Source organism: Panthera uncia, chromosome F1, assembly GCF_023721935.1.
Source record: "Panthera uncia isolate 11264 chromosome F1, Puncia_PCG_1.0, whole genome shotgun sequence".
NCBI classification, from domain to species: Eukaryota; Metazoa; Chordata; class Mammalia; order Carnivora; family Felidae; genus Panthera; species Panthera uncia.
In genome coordinates, this window is record NC_064813.1 from 38,331,563 (window position 1) to 38,355,299 (window position 23,737).

The window sequence follows — 23,737 nt, forward strand, 5'->3', positions numbered from 1 at the left end:
AACATACTACCTAAATCCTGCAAGTAAACTGAAACTAACAGTTTTTAAAGAAATGAAAGAACTGATGTATCAAAGCAAAACACCTATCCTTCGTTCCATTATTTAATATTATCAATTGAATTAGCAAACTGACATTAACATAAAACTGTAATTGCAATGCAGCATTAACATAACTTGATATTATTTTGATAAGCATAATATGTATATGATAACCATAATAAGTATAACATTGTGGAATGTTATATGTTAAGCCAAATGGTGGAAAGAGCCTAAATGTCCATCAACTGATGAATGGATAAAGATGTGGTTTATATATATAATGGAATACTACCTGGCAATGAGAAAGAATGAAATCCGGCCATTTGCAGCAACGTGGATGGAACTGGAGGGTATTATGCTAAGTGAAATAAGTCAGTCAGAGAAAGACAGATATCATGTTTTCACTCATATGTAGATCTTGAAGACCATGGGGGAAGGGAAGGGGAAAAAATAGTTACAAACAGAGAGGGAGGGAGGCAAACCATAAGAGACTCTTAAATACAGAGAACAAACTGAGGGTGGATGGGGTGCAGGGGAAAGGGGAAAGTGGGTGATGGGCATTGAGGAGGGCACTTGTTGGGATGAGCACTGGGTGTTGTATGTAAGCCAATTTGACAGTAAGTTATATTAAAAAAAAATGTTTTCCAAGCTGAAGGGAAAACCACTGAGAATAAAACATATTTCACACTGATCTTTTAAAGAAGCACCAATCAGGGGCGCCTGGGTGGCTCAGTCGGTTAAGCGGCCGACTTCGGCTCAGGTCATGATCTCGCGGTCTGTGAGTTCAAGCCCCGCATTGGGCTCTGTGCTGACAGCTCAGAGCCTGGAGACTGTTTCGGATTCTGTGTCTCCCTCTCTCTGACCCTCCCCCGTTCATGCTCTGTCTCTCTCTGTCTCAAAAATAAATAAATGTTAAAAAAAAAAATTAAAAAAAAAAAAAAAAGAAGCACCAATCATTTCTTCCAGTTTCCATCATTTACTTTCTTCCTAACGTTCATTTATCCAACAATAACCCAAGTGCCAATGTGCCCGCAGCGCACTGGGGACACTAAACGAAACTATCACCATTCTGAGTCTGACTGCTCGCTGTGCAGGTGTCTGGCTCTGACAGCAGCTCCAAGAGTATTGGGGGGAAAAAAAAGGCTTTGTCTAGACAGAAAAAATTTTATTTTATTTAGCAATTCATTTTCCGATTTTTTTTTAATTTATGAGAGCTAAAGGGAAATAAATATAATACGGTGGTATAAATCTGATACTCAATTTAAAAAAATTTAAATTATGTTAAATTTTTTTTGCTTCATGTACATGTCCCATTGATTCAAACCATACAGTAATAAGATACAGAAATTTCATGGACAACATACACAATAAAAAATTGTTCAGTGGTATAACAAGTCATTTTTGAGAATTACTTTTATCATGTTTTCTAATAATGTCCATAAGATTAGCACCTGTAACCAGATCATTCTGTGTCTGTTTATCTTTCTGTTGTTCCTTTCTTTTCTGGTCGTGAAGGTAAGGGGAGTTTAGTAACTGTGGGGGAAGAATGGATCCTGTGGGTTTTACTCTTTTTGCAATATCCCAGAAGAGTCTTTTTGAATTGTTATTGATGAAAGTAATCGCTGTTCCATTTTGACCTAATCTCCCCACTCTTCCAACCTGAAATGAAATGCAAAGGACATTTTCAAAATGTTCATATAAAACCTTAATGTCTCTTGCAAGAAAATTAAGATTAGTATTTAAAGAGGCTTTACTAAGATTAACGTTCATCATTCCCATAGCACTTTTTGTATTGTACATCTCAATGTATTTTGTGAAATCAATTTAGGTAGACTGCCACCAGCATCTTTTTAATGAAATAGCTCAAACAGAAAATACAAAAGTGATCACATATAATACCAGTAAGGATTGTTTGTGAACCCTGTGTTTCAGTTCCGGTATCTTGTGAGGGGGTGGCCAATGACATGAAGATGTTTCTTACTGTGGATAGGGGTAAGGTAAAAACTTTCTGAAAGCTACTGCTTTTAGAGCAAGAGGACTCTTTAGAGTACTTCAGTGCCTTGAAATGTGAGATTTAAGTGAACTCATTTTTGCATAAAGTTCTCATTTTGATAAAATTAAATGAACACAAAATTTGATGGAAATACATGATAAGGAACAAAATTTACTTGTCTCCAAATATACTGAGAAACTCTTCAGAAGAAGGGGGTAAATACACAGTCATGGTCAATTTCTGTTCCTTAACTGAAATGTAGAACAAAGTCTATATTCAGAGTATTTAAATGATTAGATCATTGCTGCCAATATATAGGACATTTTTAACGTTGTAAAAACAAAACAAAACATGGCCATCTATGGAATGAGACTGGGCACAAGAGAAGAAATGTTGCTTTATTTATGTTACTGAATTTTTCCAATAAAACTAAAAACTAATATAAAATATAGCTGCACTCACGTACTGGAAGAGAAGATTTGTGAATCATGTATCTGATAAGGATCTTCTAGAATATATAAATACCTTTTACAACTCAATAATAAAAGGACAACCCAATTAAAAAATAGGCAAAGAATTTAAAGATATTTCTCCAAAGAAGATACACAAAGGGCCAGTAAGTACATGAAATGATATTCATTAGTCATTAGGGAAATGCAAATCAAAAGCACAAGGAGATATCACTTTATACCCATTAGCATGGTTATACTTAAAAACATAAATAACATAGGTGTTGATAAAGATGTGGAGAAACTGGAACCCTCATATATTGCTGGTGAGAATGTAAAATCATGAGGCCACATTGGAAAAGAGTCTAGCAGTTCCTCAACATGTTACACACAAATTTACTATATGACCCAGCAATTCCGTTCCTAGGTGTGTCCCCAACAGAAATGAAAATGAACATATGTTGGCAAGGATGTACAGAAAGAGTAATACCAGTACACTGTTGGTTGGAATGCAAATTGGTGTAGCCTCTGTGGGAAGCAGCATGGAGTTTCCTCAAAACATTGAAAATAGAATTACCATATGATCTAGTAATTCCACTACTGGGTATTTACCCAAAGAGCAGGAAAATACTAATTCAAAAAGATAATATGCACTCCAGTGCTTATTGCAGCACTATTTAAATTTTTTTTAACATCTATTTATTTTTGAAAGACAAAGACAGAGACAGAGACAGAGCATGAGTGGGGGAGGGGCAGAGAGAGAGAGGGAGACACAGAATCTGACGCAGGCTCCAGGTTCTGAGCTGTCAGCACAGAGCCCAATGCGGGGCTCAAACCCACAAACCTTGAGATCATGACCTGAGCTGAAGCCAGACACTTAACTGACTGAGCCCCCCAGGAGCCCCTGCAGCATTATTTACAATAGCCAAATTATGGAAGTAGTCCAAATGTTCATCCATACATGATACATGAATGGATAAAGAAGATGTGGTGTGTGTGTGTGTGTGTGTGTGTGTGTGTGTATATATGTATATATATATATATATATATATATATATATATATATTATTCAGTCATAAAAAAGACTGAAATCTTGTCATTTGCAACAACATGGACCTAGAGAGTATAATGCTAAATGAAATAAGTCAGAGAAAGACAAATACCATGTGAGTTCACTCATATGTGTAATTTAAGAAACAAAACAAATGAACAAAGAAAAAAGGAGATAAACCAAAAAACAAACTTTTAACCATAGAGAACAAACTGATGGTTACCAGAGCGGGGAAGGGAAAGGGTAAAATAAATGAAGGGAATTAAGAGTACACTTATCATGATGAGCACTGACTAAAGTACAGAATTGTTGAATTACTATATTGTATACCTGAAACTAATATAACACTGTATGTTAACTAGACTGGTATTAAAATAAAAGAAATGAAAACCTACATCCACATAAAAACTTGTACATGGGGCGCCTGGGTGGTTTAGTTGGTTAAGTGTCCGAGTTCAGCTCAGGTCATGATCTCATGGCTTGTGAGTTCAAGCCCCACGTCAGGCTCTGTGCTGACAGCTCAGAGCCTGGAGCCTGCTTCAGATTCTGTCTCCATCTCTCCCTCTCTGCCCCTCCCCTGCTCGTGCACTGTCTCTCTCTCAAATATAAATAAACATTAAAAAATTAAAAAAAAAAACTTGTACATGGATACACACAGCATTATTCATAGCAAACAGAAAGTAGAAACATGCTAAATGTCTAGCAACTAATGAACAAAGAAAGGCAGTATATCTTTGGAATATAATGTAGCAATAAAAAATGTACAGATACATGCTACAACTTGAGTGAAACTTGAAAACACTGTGATAAGTGAAAAAAGGCAGAGAAGAGTACATACCTATGATTCCATTTATAGGAAATGTCTAGAAGAGATACATCTATAAAGACAGGCATAGAGTAGTGGTTGCTTAAGGTGTGTGTGTGTGTGTGTGTGTGTGTGTCTTTGTGTGTGTGTCTTTGTGTGTGTGTGTGTGTGAGAGAGAGAGAAAGAGAGAGAGAGAGAAGGAATGGGGAATGACTGCTGAAGGGACAGGTATGGGGTTTCTTTTCAGGATAAAAATATTCTAAAATTGACTGTAGTAATGGCTGCACAACAATATGAATATGCTAAAAACCAGTAAATTGACTTTCAAGTGGTGAGTTGTATAGCATGGGAGTTCTATCAATTGAGACATAATTTATTCTGAGATATTTTATACTGTAACATAAGCTGTTCAAGAACATAACTGCAATACTCTCTAGACTCTAAAAGCTGACTCAACAAATTCCAAATTATGTGCCCAGAAGTCCCTGCCCCCTAAGTTAAAAGCAAACACTTGGGAATACCTACTATAATTTAAAATACACATATCCTTAAAAAACAATAATAAAAATAGAATAAAATAAAATAAAATACACATTCCTTTGACCTAGCAAGTCTCCTCCAAGTCTATTTTATAAATATACTGCATGAGAGAAACAACTGTATAGATGGATGTTCACTGCAGCATTATTTAACAACAGAATATTGGAAATATTTGATTATCCATCAAACTGTAAAGGATTTATTGAATTATGGTAATCCATACAATACACTACCATGTAGCAATGAAAATAGATCAAGCCCAACTGAAAGCAAGTAAAAACATTGGAAGAGTTTAGAACAGTGCCTGGCCATATAGTAAGCACTCCATACATATCAATATTTTTTAAATGGTACCTATTATGTGTGCTAATAAGGAAAGATGCCTAAGATATATTTAATAAAGAAAGCAAGGCATAGAACAGTTGGAGGAATGTGGTCCCATTTACGTAATAAGCGTAACATGGTACGCATATACATGTGTACTTGTGCATAAACATGCATTTTATAATTTCTGCACCATTAACTGTTGTAACCACTCAAAAATAGGAGGGTTACCTTACAGAGACTTATTTTTCACTTTATATCTTTTGTTATTTGTATTATTTTTTATTGTGTATATGTACCGTTCAATTACTGAAGCAAACAAACAAAACATACCCAGATATAAGAACTAGAAAAGCAGAAGGATATGGGGCCATTCTGAGTAGAGGTTAGAAACTCTACATACTCAACACCCCCTGAGGCCATTGCTCAGGGTACACTGTGAATGTGAACGATAACTCATGAATAACTGAGAGCAATAGGGTTGACTTTGGGATAGCAAGAAAAAGTTACATAATTGTAATCAGCATGCTCTATTTAAGCAGCAGAGAAGCTTCTTAAGTATTTTAGTATTTTTAGAAAATTATTAAAAATTCAAAAGAAAATAAACTTCATTTATTTGAACAATCAACTCCTGTGTAATACTCAATTCCCTGATGCACAGGTAAATGAGGTGGGACCAAAGGGAGAGAAAGAGAGAGAGAGGCACTGCTATATTACTAAGTCTGAGTAAAAACAAAAGCAACAATGCATTAAAGGCACTAAAAGCGTTTCAGTGGGTGATCCAAGTAAATGTGGCATTCAGAGGTAATTCTAAGAACATTACAGAAAGGCTTTACTTGAAAAGTCTGTAAGTGATGCCGGAGAAGGAAGACAGGTAGCAGTCAGTGAGATAACACGACGCTAAGAGAAAGCTCTATTTCTGCTAGAAAGAAGAGCCTGCTGTTATCTTTGGCAGCAAAATAAACAAAACTTTAATAGGCGAAAGACTAGAACAAATAAGGATATGAAGAAGAGATGAAGACAAGATTCCTAAAAAAACAAATACTTTAACGGATCAATTTTATTTCGGCCAGATAGACCAATTTAAAACAAAGCCTTTTCTTCCCCCTGATTATAAACGCTATTTAATATGCTCGCTAAGTAAGAAATAGAAAGGAAATTAAAAACAAAAACAAAAACCACTACTTAAAATTTTATTAAACTGATATTTTAGGTTATTTCCAATTGTTTAGAAAAAAAATTTTTTAATGTTTATTTTTGAGAGAGAGACAGAGTGTGAGCGGCATAGGGCCAGAGAGAGAGGGAGACACAGAAGCTGAAGCAGACTCCAGGCTCAGACCTGCCAGCACAAGGCCCAAGGCAGGGCTCAAACTCAAGAATCATGAGATCATGACCTGAGCCGAAGTCGGACGCTTAACTGACTGAGCCACCCAGGCGCCCCTCCAATTATTTTTTTAATCCATTTTAGGCACACATAGAGTTTTTAAAAACAAAATTTAGCTTATATACATGTATGTTTTAAAAGCAAAACTATATAAAGTTTATAAAATCTTTTTAGGTCTATGATAAAACTTATTTTTTCTTTTTTAGAATACTGTCTCACTTTTTTTCATTTATTTTATTTTAGAGAGAGCAAGCAAGCAGGGGAATGGGGCAGAAGGGGGGACAGAGAGAGAGAGAGAAAGAGAGAGAGAGAAAATCTTAAGTCCTGACTCAGGGCTTGATCCCACAACCCTGGGATCATGACCTGAGCCAAAATCAAGAGTCAGATGCTCAACCAAGCCACTCAGGCACCCCAAAACTTTTTATTTTTTAGTTACCACTCTATTGATAATGCCTTGCCCAAGAGAACTCAGGGAGGAAACATAAAATCTCTTTACCTGATGCACGTACTCATCCATACTTGAAGGCATATCGAAATTGACAACCAGCCTGACACTGATCAAGTCCAGGCCTCGTCCCAGGACTCCGGTGCTCACCACAACTTCATAGTCTCCTTCAAGTAATCCCTTCCCCGAAAAGCAACAAACTTCATTATTCAGAATTTATCTTATGTGGTTTTATCTAATTCAGATACCTTTTCTTCTTTTAATACTTTCTTCAACATTGTTGTTGCAGTATCTTTTCAGTAAGTGAAGGTCTTAGAATACCTGAGAAATCTGTGTGGTTTAAATTCTTCCCAACCACCCCCTGCCCAACCCCATCAAATGTTTTCTCTTAATGTACTCAAGCAAACCCTTTCCAAGGGTGAACTACTGCTCTGCCCCCGTCTAAACTGACCTGATTTCAGAAATGGTAGATTCTGAATTAGTAATCTATTTAGCAGATAACCCTGTAGGGAACAGGCTTATTGCTCCCAAGACACAGAAGCCTGAGCAAGAGGAACAATTAGCTGACAGTCACTGCTTGCCTGAAGTTCTTGAAGTCATTAAAAAAAGGTCGCTTTAAAAACCAGCTGGTAATAGGGGGTCCCTTGAAAACAGAATGCTGAGTGCCAAACCTTCAAAATGTTTTTCCTTTCTGTTTGTGACTTCTCCGAATGTATAGACACACTTTTTAGACCAGTGATTTTCTGCACTGCCTCACTCAGCAGATCTGCTCCCAGCTTGCAGTCCACAAATACTAACACTGGAGGCTTGAAGAGTTTCCTATCCTGAAAAACGAAAAACATATGTCTAAAATTACTCATACAACATAATTTACAATGGGAAGTTTTTCTGAAAGCATTAGTATAAGCTAGTTATCAACAGGCTTATAGAGGAAAAATGAGTGTTAAAATGAATGTTTTTTAAATATGCACAAACAGAAGCACAACAGTCTACTGCTGTTCATATTTCTCCAATACTTCATTAATATTGCAAAAATAATTTTAAAATTTTGAGTGCAATTTAAAATTTTAAATACTGTTCATAAGTAAATACAAACATATTTAACTTAATACCTTATTTATAAGTAACTGTGCAACACATATCACCCACTTAACAAATTTCTGCTTAAACAAGTTACCGCTAAAAGATTCTATTTCCCAAGGACAGAATGATCAAGAAAGAACTTGTCTTTAACCCGATATATAAAACTACTAAAAATTTTTCAAACAAAAAATATTACTAAAGAATAGTCTTGATATTTAAACATCTTTTTATAATAGGGGGGAAAAAAGGGCAATTCTGCATCCATACAGTAAGCTTATATAAATAAATATTTATCTGATCCCACAGAATTGAGGTAAAGCAATTTAGTTATTAAGTATCTATACTAAATTCCCCAAAGGCTGCATCTAAAAATCACAATCTTAAGGACTGTGAAAAATGCAAACACAATCTACAAAACAGGGTTGCGCAACTACTCACATTTAAGATTTCAAACAATTTTTTCTTTTTGGCTGGTTCTTCTACCCACAAAATAATCTGGCGCACACTGGAACAAGGCAGGTTCTTTTCCCCAGTGATAATTCTCACAGGATTATGCAGAAGCTGGCTTCCTAGTTGTTCTATGCTAGCTGGAATTGTAGCTGAAACCAAAATGGTCTGACAATCATTAGGAACGTTTTCCAAAATGTCAAGCACTTGCTGTTGAAAGCCCATCTTTAACATGGTATCAGCCTAAAATAAAATCATTTTAAAGTTAGTCCTACTGGACATTAAAACCCTGGGCCACCCAAGGGAAAAACTGAAATGATTATGAACATGAAAAATTTAAAACTTTTACACAGAAGAATATACCACAATGTCAAAAGGTAAAGGATAAATTGGGAAAATACATATTTATATAAAATTATACATTGGGTAATTACAGGTTTTCAATGATATACAAGGTTTTTATGGCATTAACAGTGGCAAAAAAATGTATATATCCTAAATATCCACCAATAGGGGATTTAGTAAATAAATTATGGTAGATCCACATAATACAACCCTCTGCTATCATTAATTATGACTGGAAAGCCTTTTAAATTTTTTTTTTCAACGTTTTTTATTTATTTTTGGGACAGAGAGAGACAGAGCATGAACGGGGGAGGGGCAGAGAGAGATGGAGACACAGAATCGGAAACAGGCTCCAGGCTCCAGGCTCCGAGCCATCAGCCCAGAGCCTGACGCGGGGCTCGAACTCACGGACCGTGAGATCGTGACCTGGCTGAAGTCGGACGCTTAACCGACTGCGCCACCCAGGCGCCCCTGGAAAGCCTTTTATTAAGTGATAATGAATCACTGCTAGCAGGAAAAAAGCAAAGTACAGAACACTATGTATAACATGATACCAGTTGTGTATACACTCAAGAAACTCAATTGTTGACTCTGGGGAGAAGGCTTGCAGGCTGTAGAAGGGGGTGCAATTTAATTCTTCATTTTATAGCTTCTTGCAAAGTTGTTTTTTTTTTTAACCATGGATGCATATTTATAATAAAATATTAAATAAGTAAAAACATTTACTGTTGGGGGCTTCCACTTCAGTATATACTCCTGTGTTGCCGGTCTTTAAAAACAATTTATGTATTACTAAGCAAACAGAAGGAAAAATATTAAGTTAAAGCTGCTTCAAAATAATAAAGATTAAGGCTATCTTGATTTTTAAATACAATCTAGCTATCTATAATTTTGAAAAATAAGTTATTTAACTATTTTAGAGTATTTAGACTAAGGCATTGTATTTTTAAGCGTCCACTAACATACTATTAAAGTATGAACACACATTTTAATATTCACTCTGTGACATTTAAAAATCTAAAATAATCATGATGGTCTGGGTTTGAACCTGACTCTACCTATGACCTTAAATTAACCAAGGTAACGAATGGCTGTAAGCCTCAGTTTTTCCTTTTACAAATGGGAATGAGAATGGCAGCTACCCTATAAGGCTGCTATGAGCATTAATGAGGATATATTATGAGCATAAAATATATAAAACACTTGGGACCACGTTCACAGCATGGTAAGTCTCAATGTTTCAATTTACTATGAGACAAAGAGCACGCGCACACCCATGCTATGTCTTGCAAATATCCCCTGCTTTTCTTCAATAATCCCACTAAGCCCCCCTCATCTCAGGAGATGGCCTTGCTTCCCCTGGTTCAGAAAATAGAGAGGCCATCAGAAATAAATTCGCTCAGTTTCTCTTCTCATCCAAGCTTCCCTGCATCTAATCTGTTTACACTAACACACCCCCAAATCCAGCTACTTCTTTCCAGCTCACATTTGTGAGACTCCTCCTCATCCTGTCACCCCCACACCAGAAGCCATCTACCTCAAGCATCCAGAATCTTCTAGAACATCAATCAGATCTGTTACTCCTCTGCTTAAACCCTCCAATAATTCCCCATCACATGTAGAATAAAATCCAATTGTTAAGCACAGTCTTCCAGTTTTCATCCTCATCCACTTCTCTGACTTCATCGCCTACCATTCCCCCATCTCACGTCCCACGACCCTGCCACACCAGCCTTCTATCCCCAACTACCCCATGATCACTCCCACATCAGCTCCTGAACACTAGCTGGAGACTGATGGAAGCAGTCTTTCCTCCAGATGGATTTTTGTGTGGCTGGCTCCTTTTTGTTCAGATTTCAGCATCAAAGTCACTCAGAGAGCCCTCCTCCCATACCAAATTGAGAAAACCCCTGTTGTCTCTGTCACACTACCTGTGCACATACATCTGTCAGAGCTTATCTCACTTTCCATTGTATCCTCAAAACCAAGGACAGTGTCTAGCATGTAAAAAGCCCCAAAAATGCATCTGATAAACAAACAAGCATTCATCAAGTCTAAGCACTGAAAAAGCACTGTCAGGCAGTTCACTAGTCAGTGTGTCCCAAATCTCCCTAAAGAATCACCCAGAATGAGTTTTTAAATATTCCTGGACTCCAACTCAGACCTACTGAGTCAGCATATCCAAATAAGAGGTCTGGTCATTTATTACATTTGCTGAGTACACTGGGTAATTCTTACCATTAGGGAAACTTGGGCAAACACTGTGCTTGATTACTGGGATAAACCAAGGAACATAAAAGAAATTATAAAGTCTACATAGAGGTCAACAGAACAGAGAGGAAAGAAGGCCTGAAGTCTATCTAGGGGACTGACAGAAGGTTCCAGAGCCACGGACACATAAAGGAAGAGCAGGTGGATGGGGTGGGAGAGAATTCTAGGCCAAAGAATAGGTAGGAAGACAGAGCAAATTTTCTAATTCCAAAAGAATTATCTTAGTTTTCATGCCTTTTCCTTTACCTTCATCGTCCTCTTAGAACAGAGACCTCTCTTTTCAGGGATATTACTTGTTCTCACTTCCTTCCTGGTCTCTCAAACTACACCATGTTTACAGACTCATCTTCAAACTCCATAAGCAGACACTTGGCCCCAGTCCTTGTCCCTCTCCAACCTTCCTCCCTTAGAGAAACCAGTGTGTCTCATGGATGCTAATGCACATTTCTCATATCCACACAGTATTTCATCCATCATTCACAAGAAATTCAACATTTCTAAAACCAAACTCAAATATTATTGCCAAGCTCCAACTCTTACCCACTTGCCCTTTACTTAAAATTAGAGGCACAACCAGCATTTATAGAGTCACGTCAACCACCTTCTTCTCCATCCTCTCTCATATTCAGTCATCAGAAGATTCATGAATGATTTACAGTGGTTCTCAGATGTCCTCATGACTCCCACTGCCTCCGCCCTGTCCCTGACCCTACTCACCTCTTGTCTGGGTTGCTAGCCACTCTGTCCCACAGATTCTTTCTTCTTTAATTTCTCTTGCACGGAGCAGCAGAATAACCTTGCTCAACCACCACTTTCCACTTGTGACACCCCAAATCAATAATTTTGAAAGCCTCATTGTTTCCCACATCAAATCCAAGATCTTCCTCCTCCCTTTCAAGGCCCTCTATAATTTGACCCCACCCTAACTACCCAACTTTACTTCCTATTATTTCTCAGGAAGAATGCTTCAAGCTGGTTGGTCTCTCAGTGCATGCACTTGGCCTTTCTGCCTCTGCCTATGTTAGCTTCTTCACCTGGAATACTGGATACATTCTCAAGTTTTCTAAATCCTTTTCCATCTGTGGACGACCAGGTCAAATCCCATTACCTCGGAGAGGCCATTTTTTACAGTGCCAATTCACACAATCTCTTATTTCTTTCTCTTGACCTTAATTGCACTGAAAAATTAGCATATCATACATAGTCCTGTTTTTTTTTTACTAACAGCTTATATCAGGTGTCAGCAAACTAAGGCTCTTGGGACAAACTCAGACCTCTGTGTGTTTCTGTAAACAGTTTTATGCGAACACAGTCATACCCATTTATTTACCTACTGTCTATGGTTGTACTGAACAGTTTCAACAGAGACCAAGTGGCCCCTGAAGCCTTAAATATTTACTATCTGGTCCTTTACGGCACGAGTTTGCCATTCCCTGGCCTACATTACACACTTTAGTACTTTGTATTTCAGTATATATGATAATGCTCTTGCTTAATTTCAAGTGTATATGTCTTTTTCTCCAATAAGGTTTCAGTACTTTGTAGGCCTGAATAGTATTTAAAATTTCTTTGTGATTCCATCCAAACTCATCTAGAGCTGGTCAATCTACATATAGGTCAGAAAGGAAAGAAGACCTAAAGTCTATCTGGGGGACTGATGAAAGGTTTCAGAGCCAAGGACTCTGAATAGCACTTCTATGCTGACTTCAGTTTCAGTACATGACCAATTATGTTGTTTACCAGCTCATTTCCTTAAATGCTGAGGAGCTGGGACAGAGGCTGCACATAACAAGCACTCAGTATAGGTTTGCTGAATGAATACTCCTTTTGTATTCTGAGCATAGCACTGAGGTGTCCTGTGAAACCCTATTAATTGGCAAAGATGGAAATGTCGTGAAGGGAAGCAAACAGGAATGGAAATTAACTTTAAAATCAATGTGATGATCCGTTTCTCAGGCTCATAAGATGGCAAGAACTTAACAACATGGGCTTATCAACAATGGGAAGCCCATTCATACTTGCAGGGTGGCAGTAAGTCTGATGATAATCCAATGCAATAAATCAGTTGAACCAAAAGGCACACCAGGAAAATGCGGACCTAGCAGCACCTTTTAAAGGACTGAGTAACAGTTCACAATAGCCAAGGTATGGAAACAACTTAAGTGTCCATCGGCAGATGAATGGATAAAGAAAATCTGGTGTATGTATACACAATGGACTATTATTCAGACTTAAACTTCTTACATTTTTAGTAACATGGATGGACCTGGAGGGCATTAAAGTAAGCTAGACAGAAAAAGACAAATACTGTATGATAGTACTTATATGTGCAATTTAAAAAAGTTCAACATGGGGCGCCTGGGTGGCTCAGTTGGTTAAGCGGCCGACTTCGGCCCAGGTCATGATCTTGCGGTCCGTGAGTTCGAGCCCCCCATCGGGCTCTGTGCTGACAGCTCAGAGCCTGGAGCCTGTTTCAGATTGTCTCCCTCTCTCTGACCCTCCCCCGGTCATGCTTTGTCTCTCTCTGCCTCAAAAATAAATAAACATTTAAAAAAATAAATAAATAAAAAATTTAAAAAGTTCAACATAAGAAAATAAAAGTCAAATTCATAGAAAGTAGTAGAAAAATGATTGCCAGGGGCTAGAGAGTGGGTGAAACAGGAAGAGGTTTAGGATAAAAGAGTAAAAACTTTTGGTTATAAAACAGGTAAGGTCTGACATGCACAATGTGGTTACCACAGTTGATTAACACTATACTGTATAACTGAAATTTGCTAAGGGAGTAGAACTTAAGTATTCTCACTGGAAAAAAAAAAGGTAAATATATAAGGGAAAAAAACAGAAAAAAAATAATAAAGGACTGAATAACATTATTTTACATTTTTACAGGACTTTTCAGTCTATGAGACATTTTCACAATGTCTGGAAGATTAAATGACTTGCCCAGCATCCCATAGTAGGTAGAGTAGAGGCTCAAATCCCAGTCTTGCGGTCTCATCCAGGTGTTCTTTCCACACCCCCTGGCACCCTACTGCTACTTACTGGGCCCCACAGAAGGCAGGCCAGGTTGCCATCACTGGTCAGCACTTGGACCCCACATCTGTGACCCCTGCTGGGCCTCTGCTCTGTTACTGCTGTTGGGACGTGTGTGAAGGCAGAAGTGCAATGCCCTGCAGGCAGAACCGGCACATGTCCAGCCTGGGCTGACACATGGTTTTGTGTCCTCATGCTTGTTCACATGGTGGAATATCAGCAGATACTAACATATTTATTTTATCTTGTAAGCAAACCAAAAATATAAAAATGCTTATCTGCTCTATGTACCACTGAAAATCACAACCACAAATGCCTATGACCACGTAGAAAAAAATACAAAAGGTCATCCAATTAAGCATTCTCAGCTACTTCCAAAATCCCTGTTAATAGTTATTTGCCACTGATCCATTTGTTTTTGTAGACAAATGATAGCCAGTGTCAAGTGTTTAAAAAACTTATCACTGAGAATACAGTAGCTGTTGGATTTGTGTTTTCTGTCAATTAGGAAAAGACAGCTAATTTTATTTATTAATGTGGTTTAATTTCAGTGCACTATACCTTAGGGTAGTTGCAATGCTACACAGGAACTAGCTTAAGAATGACCACTGCAATTAGGGGCTCCTGGGTGGCTCAGTTGGTTAAGCGTCTGACTTCGGCTCAGGTCACGATCTCGCGGTTTGTTGAGCTAGAGCCCCATGTGGAGCTCTGTGCTGACAGCTGAGAGCCTGGAGCCTGCTTTGGATTCTGTGTCTCCCTCTCTCTCTGCCCTTCCCTCACTTGAGTGTGCATACGCTCTCTCTCTCTCTCTCAAGAAAAATTTTTTAATTAAAAAAAAAAAGAATGACCACTGCAATTTTAAAAAATCCCTAATTTTTTTTTCCTTTGGGGAGAAAATGCCTGAACACACAGTGAGATTATATAACTGTAATGTATTTTTCATAAACTATATAAAATTATGTAACTAATGTTCTAAGTAACACTACTTACTTCATCTACTACTACAATTTTTATACCACGGAGTTCTACAGAGCTCTGTTTTATTATATCCAGAAGTCGCCCAGGAGTTGCAATGATAACCTGAATAAATGAGAAAAAGATAATAAATTAGATAATATTCCTTCCTTCCTTTATTCATTCTTTCTATGTATACTTACTGGGTGGCTAATATGTGCCAGTCACTGAGGTTAGGTACTCAGAATCAATGATGATTAAGTCAGACGTAGTCTCTGCTCTCATGAAACTTGTAACAAACACAAAGGAAGGATCAGATAAATACTCATGAGGTCAGTATGGTATGCAATAAACGGAGGCATCTGTCCAGTCCTCGCTAACATATAAGCTAAACCCTAACACAGAAGTAGTGAGAGCTAGCAAGGAGGACCAGGTGGAAGGAAAACATCCAAGAACCTTCCAAGGCCACAGAGGCTTCCGCGAGGTAAAAAAGGGGAAGAAAGACTTGGATGAAGCTTGAAAGTAGGCAGAGACCAGACCAGGAAGGGCTCTGCAGGCAGGCTGACCGCTATTTGCCTCCGTAAACAAGTGCAAATCCCTAAACCCCTTTGGGCCTGCTATTTCGTTTTAAATTAAAAGGTTGGGCACAATGATTTCTAAAGTTGCTCAAGGCTCTTAACAGTTTTATAATAGTTGAAGGAGTAGTTAAAAGTAGGCGCTGTTTAGTCAAACTTCAGTAGGAGTCTTAGCTATAGCACTTAATAAATGGCGTGAGCCTCTGTTCTCACATTCATAAAATGGAAATGATAATTATTATAAAGATTAAATGAGACGGTGCCTGGCGAAAAGTCGAGTTACAAATGATCTAATAAATTCAATTGTATTCCACTTTTCAAGGACACAGCAACACAACGGCAAGCTCACAGAGAATGATAAAATTTCAGGGTTGTAAGGATCTGTATCCAGAGAGCTATAGAGCTCTGCTTGGTTTCTTCAGAAATACTGTAAGCATTTAAATCCATTTCAGTTATTTTGAACTGAGTTCATCCCTTCTATTCCTCTCCCACTTTCCCGCATTCTGCCAGTTTGGAAGTTAGAAACTTTTTTTTTTTCCCATTCTTCTAGCGCTTCCCTTGAATTTTAACAAATATTTGTAATTTAATAAAATCTAAAATTAATTGACATATGTACCTTTTTCTTGAACAATCAAGGGCAATTGATTTACACCAATCACAACCTTTCTGCACTTATATGCTACATTTGGCCAGTATTTTCCTTCTTTTTTTTTTTTTTTTAAACCCACAAATTGTTCACGACTACTTTTTATTTGGTCAATATTTGTTTACACTTATCCATATGCTTAGTATTGTCTTTGCTCGCCATTCTTTCTTTGATCCTAAACCTTCCTTTCCAGAATCAGATTCTTTGTATGTGGAATATCTTAGTTTAATGATCCTTTAGATACTCTATTGGTAATAAACTCTCTCAGCTTTGTTCATCTGAAAAGGTGGCTATTTTGCCCTGGCTTTTGAAAGATCACTTTGTTGGACAGATTTTTTTCTTGAAATGTTTATTTATTTTTAGGAGAAACAGAGAGAAGGAGAGAGAACAAGCAGGGGAGGGGCAGAGAGAGAGGGAGACCAAGGATCGGAAGCAGGCTCTGCGCTGACAGCAGAGAGCCTGATGCAGGGCTGAAACCCCTGAACAGTGAGATCATGACCTGAACCAAAGTCAGATGCTTAACCAACTGAGCCACCCAGGTGCCCCTTGACAGACACATTTTCTCAGAGAGCATCTGTGAAAGACACGGCCCAGCATAGGGAGTGGGAGAGATAGGAGGGTGAGAAGGGGCCTCCATAGAAAGGTGGCCCTGCACAGGGTGTTGGTGGTCTCAGGGGGTGAAGAGGGTGCAGGGTGGAGCCTAGTAAGAAGGCATCACTCTGTGGCAGTGGACAGAGATGAGGACAGGCAAGGGGTTACATAGAGGAGGATTGGTCAAGTAAACAAATATATAGAAGATAATGGGTAGCAAGTTTCTCACTGCCAGGGTTACAAACACGGAGACAGAAAACCCCAAAACAAATCTTGTTGTGTTTAATTAGAGTTGGAAGTATCGACATGAACTCATGGTCTCCGATAAATACAGATGCAGAATACCCAATTATGGAGTGATTCCCTCTCTCTATTCGCTAAGAGGTCCTAGAAGCAATGATAACTCAATAGCAAAAGCCAACAGCAATGAGCCCAACCTAGAGCCCAGGTCTTGGTTTCTAAATACTATCCTGTAGCAAAAGGAATCATGGCAACTTGGAGAAAAGCATGATTCCAGGGCTGAGGCAAGGAAAGAACAATGGAAGCATGAACATCTTCTTCAGACAGAAAGAAACAAAGTGCTCAAAGAATGATGGGGATATAATAAAAGGACACAGAAGCCAACTTGACGGTGATTCCAATGCTCAAATTGGGGACTACTGGAGAATCAAAACAAATAATGGTAATAACAGATTATAATCCTTTCTTTTTTAATTCATTTTTTTTATTTTAGAGAGAGAGAGAAAGAGAGCAGAGGAGAGGGGTAGAGGGAGAGAAAGAAGCTTTTTTTTTTTTAATGTTCATCTATTTTTGAGAAAGAGAGAGAGAGAGCAAGCACACATACACAGTGGGGGAGGGGCAGAGAGAGAGGAGGACAGAGGATCCGAAGTGAGGTGGGCTCTGTGCTGACAGCAGTGAGCCCGATGTGGGGCTCAAACTCAAAAACTGTGAGATCATGACCTGAGCCGAAATCAAGAGTTGGATGTTCAACCGACTAAGCCACCCAGGTGCCCCCAGATTATAATCCTTTAAATGCAATAGGAAATCATGAGTCTATACTGATATAAGTATATACATATAATATATATATATTATATGTATATATTATATGTATATACTTATATATTATGTAAGTATATATATGTATATATTATATGTATACATATATATAAAGAATAAGCTTGAAATGTGGTAAAGCACAAGAAATTTACAGTATGAAAATACTCCTCAAAATACAAAGGGAAAAATAAAACTTCACAGTTACTTTACAGGTAATATCACCAGTAAAAGGACAAACTGACATTATGGATCATCTACAAGGATGTAATGAAAAAAACAAAGCATCTCTTCTATGATATTCCTTTCAAACATGCGTAACTTGAATCTAAGCAATTGAGGGGCCTTCTTCAAACTAAGCAGTTCATAATCCTTTAAGTGTCAAGATCATGAAAAGAAAAAAAAAAAAAGCAAAGACTGAAGAACTCTTCCAAACTGAAGGAGATGAAAGAGACATGACAACTAGATGCAAAATATGATTCTGAACTGGATTCTTGTGCTATTAGGAAAAAAAAAAAAAGGTGATGGGACAATTAGTAAAACACGAATGGGGTCTGAAGAGTAGATGGCAGCAACATTAATTCCTGATGCATTCCAGTGTATCCATGTTAATTTCCTGATTCTATAACTGTATTGTGGTTACATGGGATAACCTCCTTCTCTGTAGGAATCACACTCTAGGGGCACCTGGCTGGCTCAATCAGTAAAGCATCCTACTCTTGATCTCAGGGTTGTGAAAGCCCCATATTGGGCACAGAGCCTACTTAAAAAACAAAAAAGGAAATCACACTTTATAGTAGCTATGGATCCTTAGATAAATCCCATCTTTCTGAGATTCAACTTCTCAAACATAGAAGATGGGATATGCCAACCCACCTTCAAGAGCAAATGTGAAAACTGAATAGGATAATGCAGGTGAAAACATCCAACAGGATGTGGCATATGACAGACACTCAATAAATTGTGTCCCTTTCTGATAGAAACAAACTTAAGGGGCACCTGGGCAGCTCAGTCGGTTAAATGTCTTGATTTTAGCTCAGGTCAAGATCTCCTGGTTCACGGGTTCAAGCCCCGCATCTGACTCTAAACTCATAGTGTGGAGCCTGCTTGGGATTCTCTCCCCCCCCCCACCGCCCCTCCCCTGCTCCCTCTCTCTCTTTCAAAAATAAATAAATAAACATTAAAAACAGTAAAAGATTTATTAAAAAAAAAAAAACTTAAAAAAAATTAAGGCTTGCCTGGAATTTAAAGGCTAACCTAAGGGCACCTGGGTGGCTCAGACAGTTAAGTGTCCAACTCTTGGTTTCAGCTCAAGTCATGATCTCACAGTTCATGAGGTCCAGCCCTGCACTGGGCTCTTCACTGGCAGCACAGAGCCTGCTTGGGATCCTCTCTCTCCCTCTCTCTCTTGCCAGCCACCCCCTCAAAATAAATAAAGTTAAAAAAAAGGTTTAACCTAAAATCACATTCCTTAAGGGCAAAAAAATAAATAAATAAATAAACAGAACAACAACTAGCTCCCATATTGCTTACAATGCTTTTCAAAGGCATTTTACCAAATCGGTGCTCACCTTAACATGTTGTCGCAAACGATAAAGCTGTGGAGGTAAGGGTAAGCCCCCTACCAGAAGCACAGTTTTCATGCGTGGCAGACCACTCATCAATTCTTTAGCTTGGCTCTCTATCTGAATGGCTAATTCTCTTGTTGGCGTAAGAATGAGTGCAGATGGAGTTTTGCTCTGCAAAGATGGGAAAAACAAGTCTAAAAGCACTGGCAATTAATTCCTGCAGATGTGGACTAAATCTTCAAAGTGATTCTAGGAACGGTCCAACCCAACTGGATATGAACCCTCCTGCCTTCTGTTCACTGCAGACGTTCTCTCCAAAAACCGTTGCAAATTGAACCCATTTCTATCGCTTCTCGGCCTTTTGGCTGAGATCAAGTGTAAATTGAACCCATTTCTTATAAAACACAGACATACAATGAAAAATCAAAACTGGGGCCAGGGAAGAGCACCCACAATAACCAAGGTGGGAAAACCGAAAGTTTGCTCCCAGTCAAATGGACTCTGCAATCTCCAGCCATGCTCCTCTGAAGAGAAAACCATGAAGATCTGGTTAAAGCTTGGCATCCCACCCTTGGCTCTCCTATGGATTCACTTACTGTTACAAATGTCCTATTTCCTGCACTATAGCTCTGTTTTGGACATCCAGTGAGTTTTACCTATATTTTAAACGTGAGGTGCTTTCTTTTATTTTTTCCTCACATTATCTTCTACAATTCTTAGTTTTCCAAATTTTCCTCCTTTACCTCTCCTCTCTTTGCCTACATTTTGCACTGGTTTCCCTTCCTGCCCTACTGCAGACCCCACAAATTCAATAGTACTTGGTAAACATTGTGGTTAAAGTAATTATGTGTGTGTGTGTGGGGGGGTGCTTTATACACTATAAACTCACAAGTAAAGTAAGGCAGCATTATTTTAAGATGAACCACGAATCACATTTAAGGGTAGCTTTTGAACTCTACGATAGCATTCTAACTTTGGTATAAATCAGTTTTTTCAAAACACAAAATCCAAGGAGGCTAAATGGACACAAAAATTGCAGGTCACCCAGTCAGCAGCATTTCTTTCCCCAGAGCAAAAGTTTACTTCTTGAATAGAAAATCTGTTGAAGATATTTTGTAAGGAAGGCCTTTTTTAAGACCTTCAAGGAAAAGATCTTTGGTCCAATCTAATAAAAGGAAAATTCCCTAAAATTATGTTCTTCATACAAACTACCATCAGAAGCAAAATCACTAAGAGCACTAACGACTAAGATTATAGTTCAGTTTGCAGCTTTAATGTAATTAAGGCTGAAACTTGGTATATACCTGACTTGCTTCTGAGAGTAACACATGTGAACTCTTACCTCACATAAAGCTCGAGTGATAACAGGAAGAAGAAAAGCGGCTGTTTTTCCTGAGCCAGTATCCGCACTGGCCAGAATGTCTCTTCCCAGGAGTCCTACAGGAATCATCTGCATTTGGATGGGGGTTGGAACTTCATAGCCCGATTTCTTCAAGTTGAGATTTAAGGCCTCAGGGAAACCACAATGCTCGAAGTCAATAATAGGTCTGGTGACATCTTGCCCTTGAACTACAATTCCTAGCTGCCGTTTAAGATTTTCAATCTGGTCTTCCTGAAGGTTCAAAATAAAGGGGTGCTCTTTATAGACATAAAAAGCATTAAGTGGAGCCTCGGGCTCAGAATCAGCTTTCTGAGGACTGCTGAGTTTTAATCTCTCTTCCTTTTCCTTTACTTGTAGAAGATGTTTGGCTTTACACTCCAAACTACACACATCTTCGTCTGTCTTATCACATATATACTCTCCGTAACGACCACAAACAACACAGACAGGTTCTCCAGGTTCTGCCCAGCGCTGTGTTTTGGAAAATGACTTTACAGGCTCTTCAGAAAGATCGCTATCCTTTGCGTCCTGCTCAGGTCCAACCAAACAAACCTCAGCCAACTGGCCAGCTGTGCTGGGGAAAGGGCATGGTTCTGTGCTGGGCCTGTCTGACGTCGTGGCTTCTTTTGTAACTAAAGCATCAGTTGAATCATCTCTGCCTTCATCCAGCTGAAGGTCTTCTGCATCTGATTTAATTTTCTTAGCTGCACAACTTTTGCTGTCATCATTAGCATTCCTCTTGATTTTTAGAGATCTTGGAACAAACATCCTCTGATATTCTGTTGAGGAAATTATATAATGAGATTTATTTAACCCTCAATGAAGAATAAAATTCACATATAAAGTATGGTTATCTTGCAGTCAGCCTAGTGTCCCTGGGCTTTGCCTGAAAGGAATAGAAGGCGGCATCATGACACTTCTTAGAGCAAGCTTTTCTGCCATTCATCAATTTCCTCTGGTGAAAACAAACAGACAGCCCTTTTCCTTACACATGGGAGTGGTGAAACTTTGCACACTGCTTAGCACAGCCTTGTGCATACTGCCTGCTTCTGTTTACTGGCTACTTGCACTTTGAAATACCAAATATTACAGAAATTCTGGAGTAAATCCTTTTATTACGTTTTCACAAAACAGGAGAAACACTTCACAGCTGGAATCTCGAAAATCAAAACCACAAGGCATAGAGAAAAAATGCTATTTTGATGTAATAAGTAACCCGTATGTATTGCTATGTTCCACAGTGCTTAGCGCTTCAAGACCTGTTAACCTGATCTTCACAAGCTTGGAAAGTAGGTTAGCACCACCGCCCCCCCCCCCCCGGACATATATAGATATTTATTATGCTGTATTATGTATTCTATTATAATTTTTCACATGAGGAAACTTGGCCAGCTAGAGATTAAGTGGCTTGTCCAAGCTCACACCATTCTCAAGTGTTAGAACCCAGGCATTCTAGCTCCAGAGTGCAAGCTCTCAACCACTGCTATGCCGATCTCCACCAAAAATGTTTTTGCAAAATGACTGTGGGCTGTGAAACAAGGCTTTTAACCTAATTTTGAGCCTATTAAATATACTAAAACACCTTTCTCAAAAAAAATTCTTAGGATAAGTTACCAGATTCAATTTTTCCAGAAAAATTCCAACAAAAATGCAACTGAAGGTCTAGAATTACTATCCCAAGTCTCCGCGAATGTCAAGGAGGTGGGGAGAGGGACGGCTCTGTGGAGAGGGACGGCTCTGTGTCGGCAGGGAAGAGCTTGGAACTCAAGGTCCTCAAATGGCGAAACGGAACCGGCTCCGGCAGGGCGCGGGGAGCGGCGCGGCTTCCCAGTCGCCGGATCCCTCCCGGGGCGCGCTCCCAGACCCTCCCCTCGGGCGTTGCCCCTCACCCCCGCCCCGCAGCCCAGCACCCAAAGGCGCACGCACGTCACGGCGCTGCTAGGAGACGGGGAGGGCGGGGCGCCGGATTCCGGCCGGAGGCCCGGGACCCCGCGACTGCAAGGGTGGGAGGGGGACTGTGTACGGGGTGGGGGGGATCCTACCGCCGCGGCCTAGCGCCCCGCGTCCCAGAGGCAAGGGAGCACGACGGGAAGGAGGGCCGAGCGGCCGGGGCCCGCGGCACGCTCACTCGCGCAGGCCTGGGGCGCGTCCGCTCCCGCTCGGGGCCGCCTTCCCCCTCCAGGCGCTGGGCCCAGTTTCCTGCCGACAAGCCTGGACCCGCTCGGCCACACTACGGTTAGGAAAGGCCGTGCGGAGCGCAGAATCCACTTCTCCGGGTTTTGGAAGGAGGCCGCGGCGCGCCTTAGCGCGGCGGGGAAGGCGGGGCTACCGCGGGAGGCGGAGCTTGGCTTGTAGCTGAGGGGGGCGGGAGGAACGAGGGAGGGGCGGGGACTGGGAAGTTCCGCGCCTTTCCTTGCCCTTCCCGGTTCCCGGCTGCTGGTAAACTTCGGAGCGTGGCTGGAGCTGGCCAAGTTCTGCAGGGCGGGGCGGGTTTGGGGATCCTCTTGGAAGAATTTACGTAATCGAGTGGGCCAGGACTGGTGAAAAACAGACCGCCCGGAAAGACTGAAGCGGGTGGCGCGGGGGCCTGGTACACTTAGAAAGTGGGAAGTCTGAGTGTAAAAGGGAGGGGCAGAGGCCCCAGAGGCCTGAAAACCCGTTCTGCTTTTAGCTGGCAAAAAAACTCTAAAACTAAATGGAGTAAGTTTAACATGATGTATTTGATACGCTGGATAATATTTCCATACTACCACACCC

The 23,737-nt window shown here is 39.7% G+C and overlaps 1 protein-coding gene across 3 annotated transcripts; it reads right to left on the reverse strand.

Moving 5' to 3' along the window:
* Nucleotides 1-1,058: 1,058 nt before the first annotated feature.
* On the reverse strand, nt 1,059-23,159 carry DDX59 (DEAD-box helicase 59). Of its 3 annotated transcripts, none has more exons than XM_049635208.1 (8): nt 23,023-23,159; nt 20,942-21,759; nt 19,603-19,770; nt 15,200-15,289; nt 8,552-8,728; nt 7,702-7,854; nt 7,082-7,210; nt 1,059-1,698 (listed from the first exon to the last, which is right to left on the reverse strand). In XM_049635208.1, exons 2-8 carry the CDS (start codon nt 21,746-21,748, stop codon nt 1,435-1,437), a joined length of 1,788 nt encoding a protein of 595 aa, XP_049491165.1. In that variant the 5' UTR covers nt 21,749-21,759; nt 23,023-23,159; the 3' UTR covers nt 1,059-1,434. The 3 variants fall into 3 exon arrangements, with proteins under 3 accessions (XP_049491165.1, XP_049491163.1, XP_049491164.1); XM_049635206.1 differs by having other exon boundaries at nt 1,061-1,698; nt 8,552-8,803; nt 23,023-23,151; XM_049635207.1 differs by lacking the exon at nt 23,023-23,159 and adding an exon at nt 22,595-22,698 and having other exon boundaries at nt 1,061-1,698; nt 8,552-8,803.
* Between the last annotated feature and the right edge of the window lie 578 nt (nt 23,160-23,737).

Coding starts and splice junctions, on each gene's coding strand:
- DDX59 (XM_049635206.1), bottom strand. CDS start 21,748: ATGTTTGTTCCAAGATCTCTAAAAATCAAGAGGAATGCTAATGATGAC. Junction 19,771..20,941: donor TCACTCGAGCTTTATGTGAG/GTAAGAGTTCAC, acceptor CCATCTTTGCAG/AGCAAAACTCCATCTGCACT. Junction 7,855..8,551: donor AATTGTTTGAAATCTTAAAT/GTGAGTAGTTGC, acceptor TTCGTTTTTCAG/GATAGGAAACTCTTCAAGCC.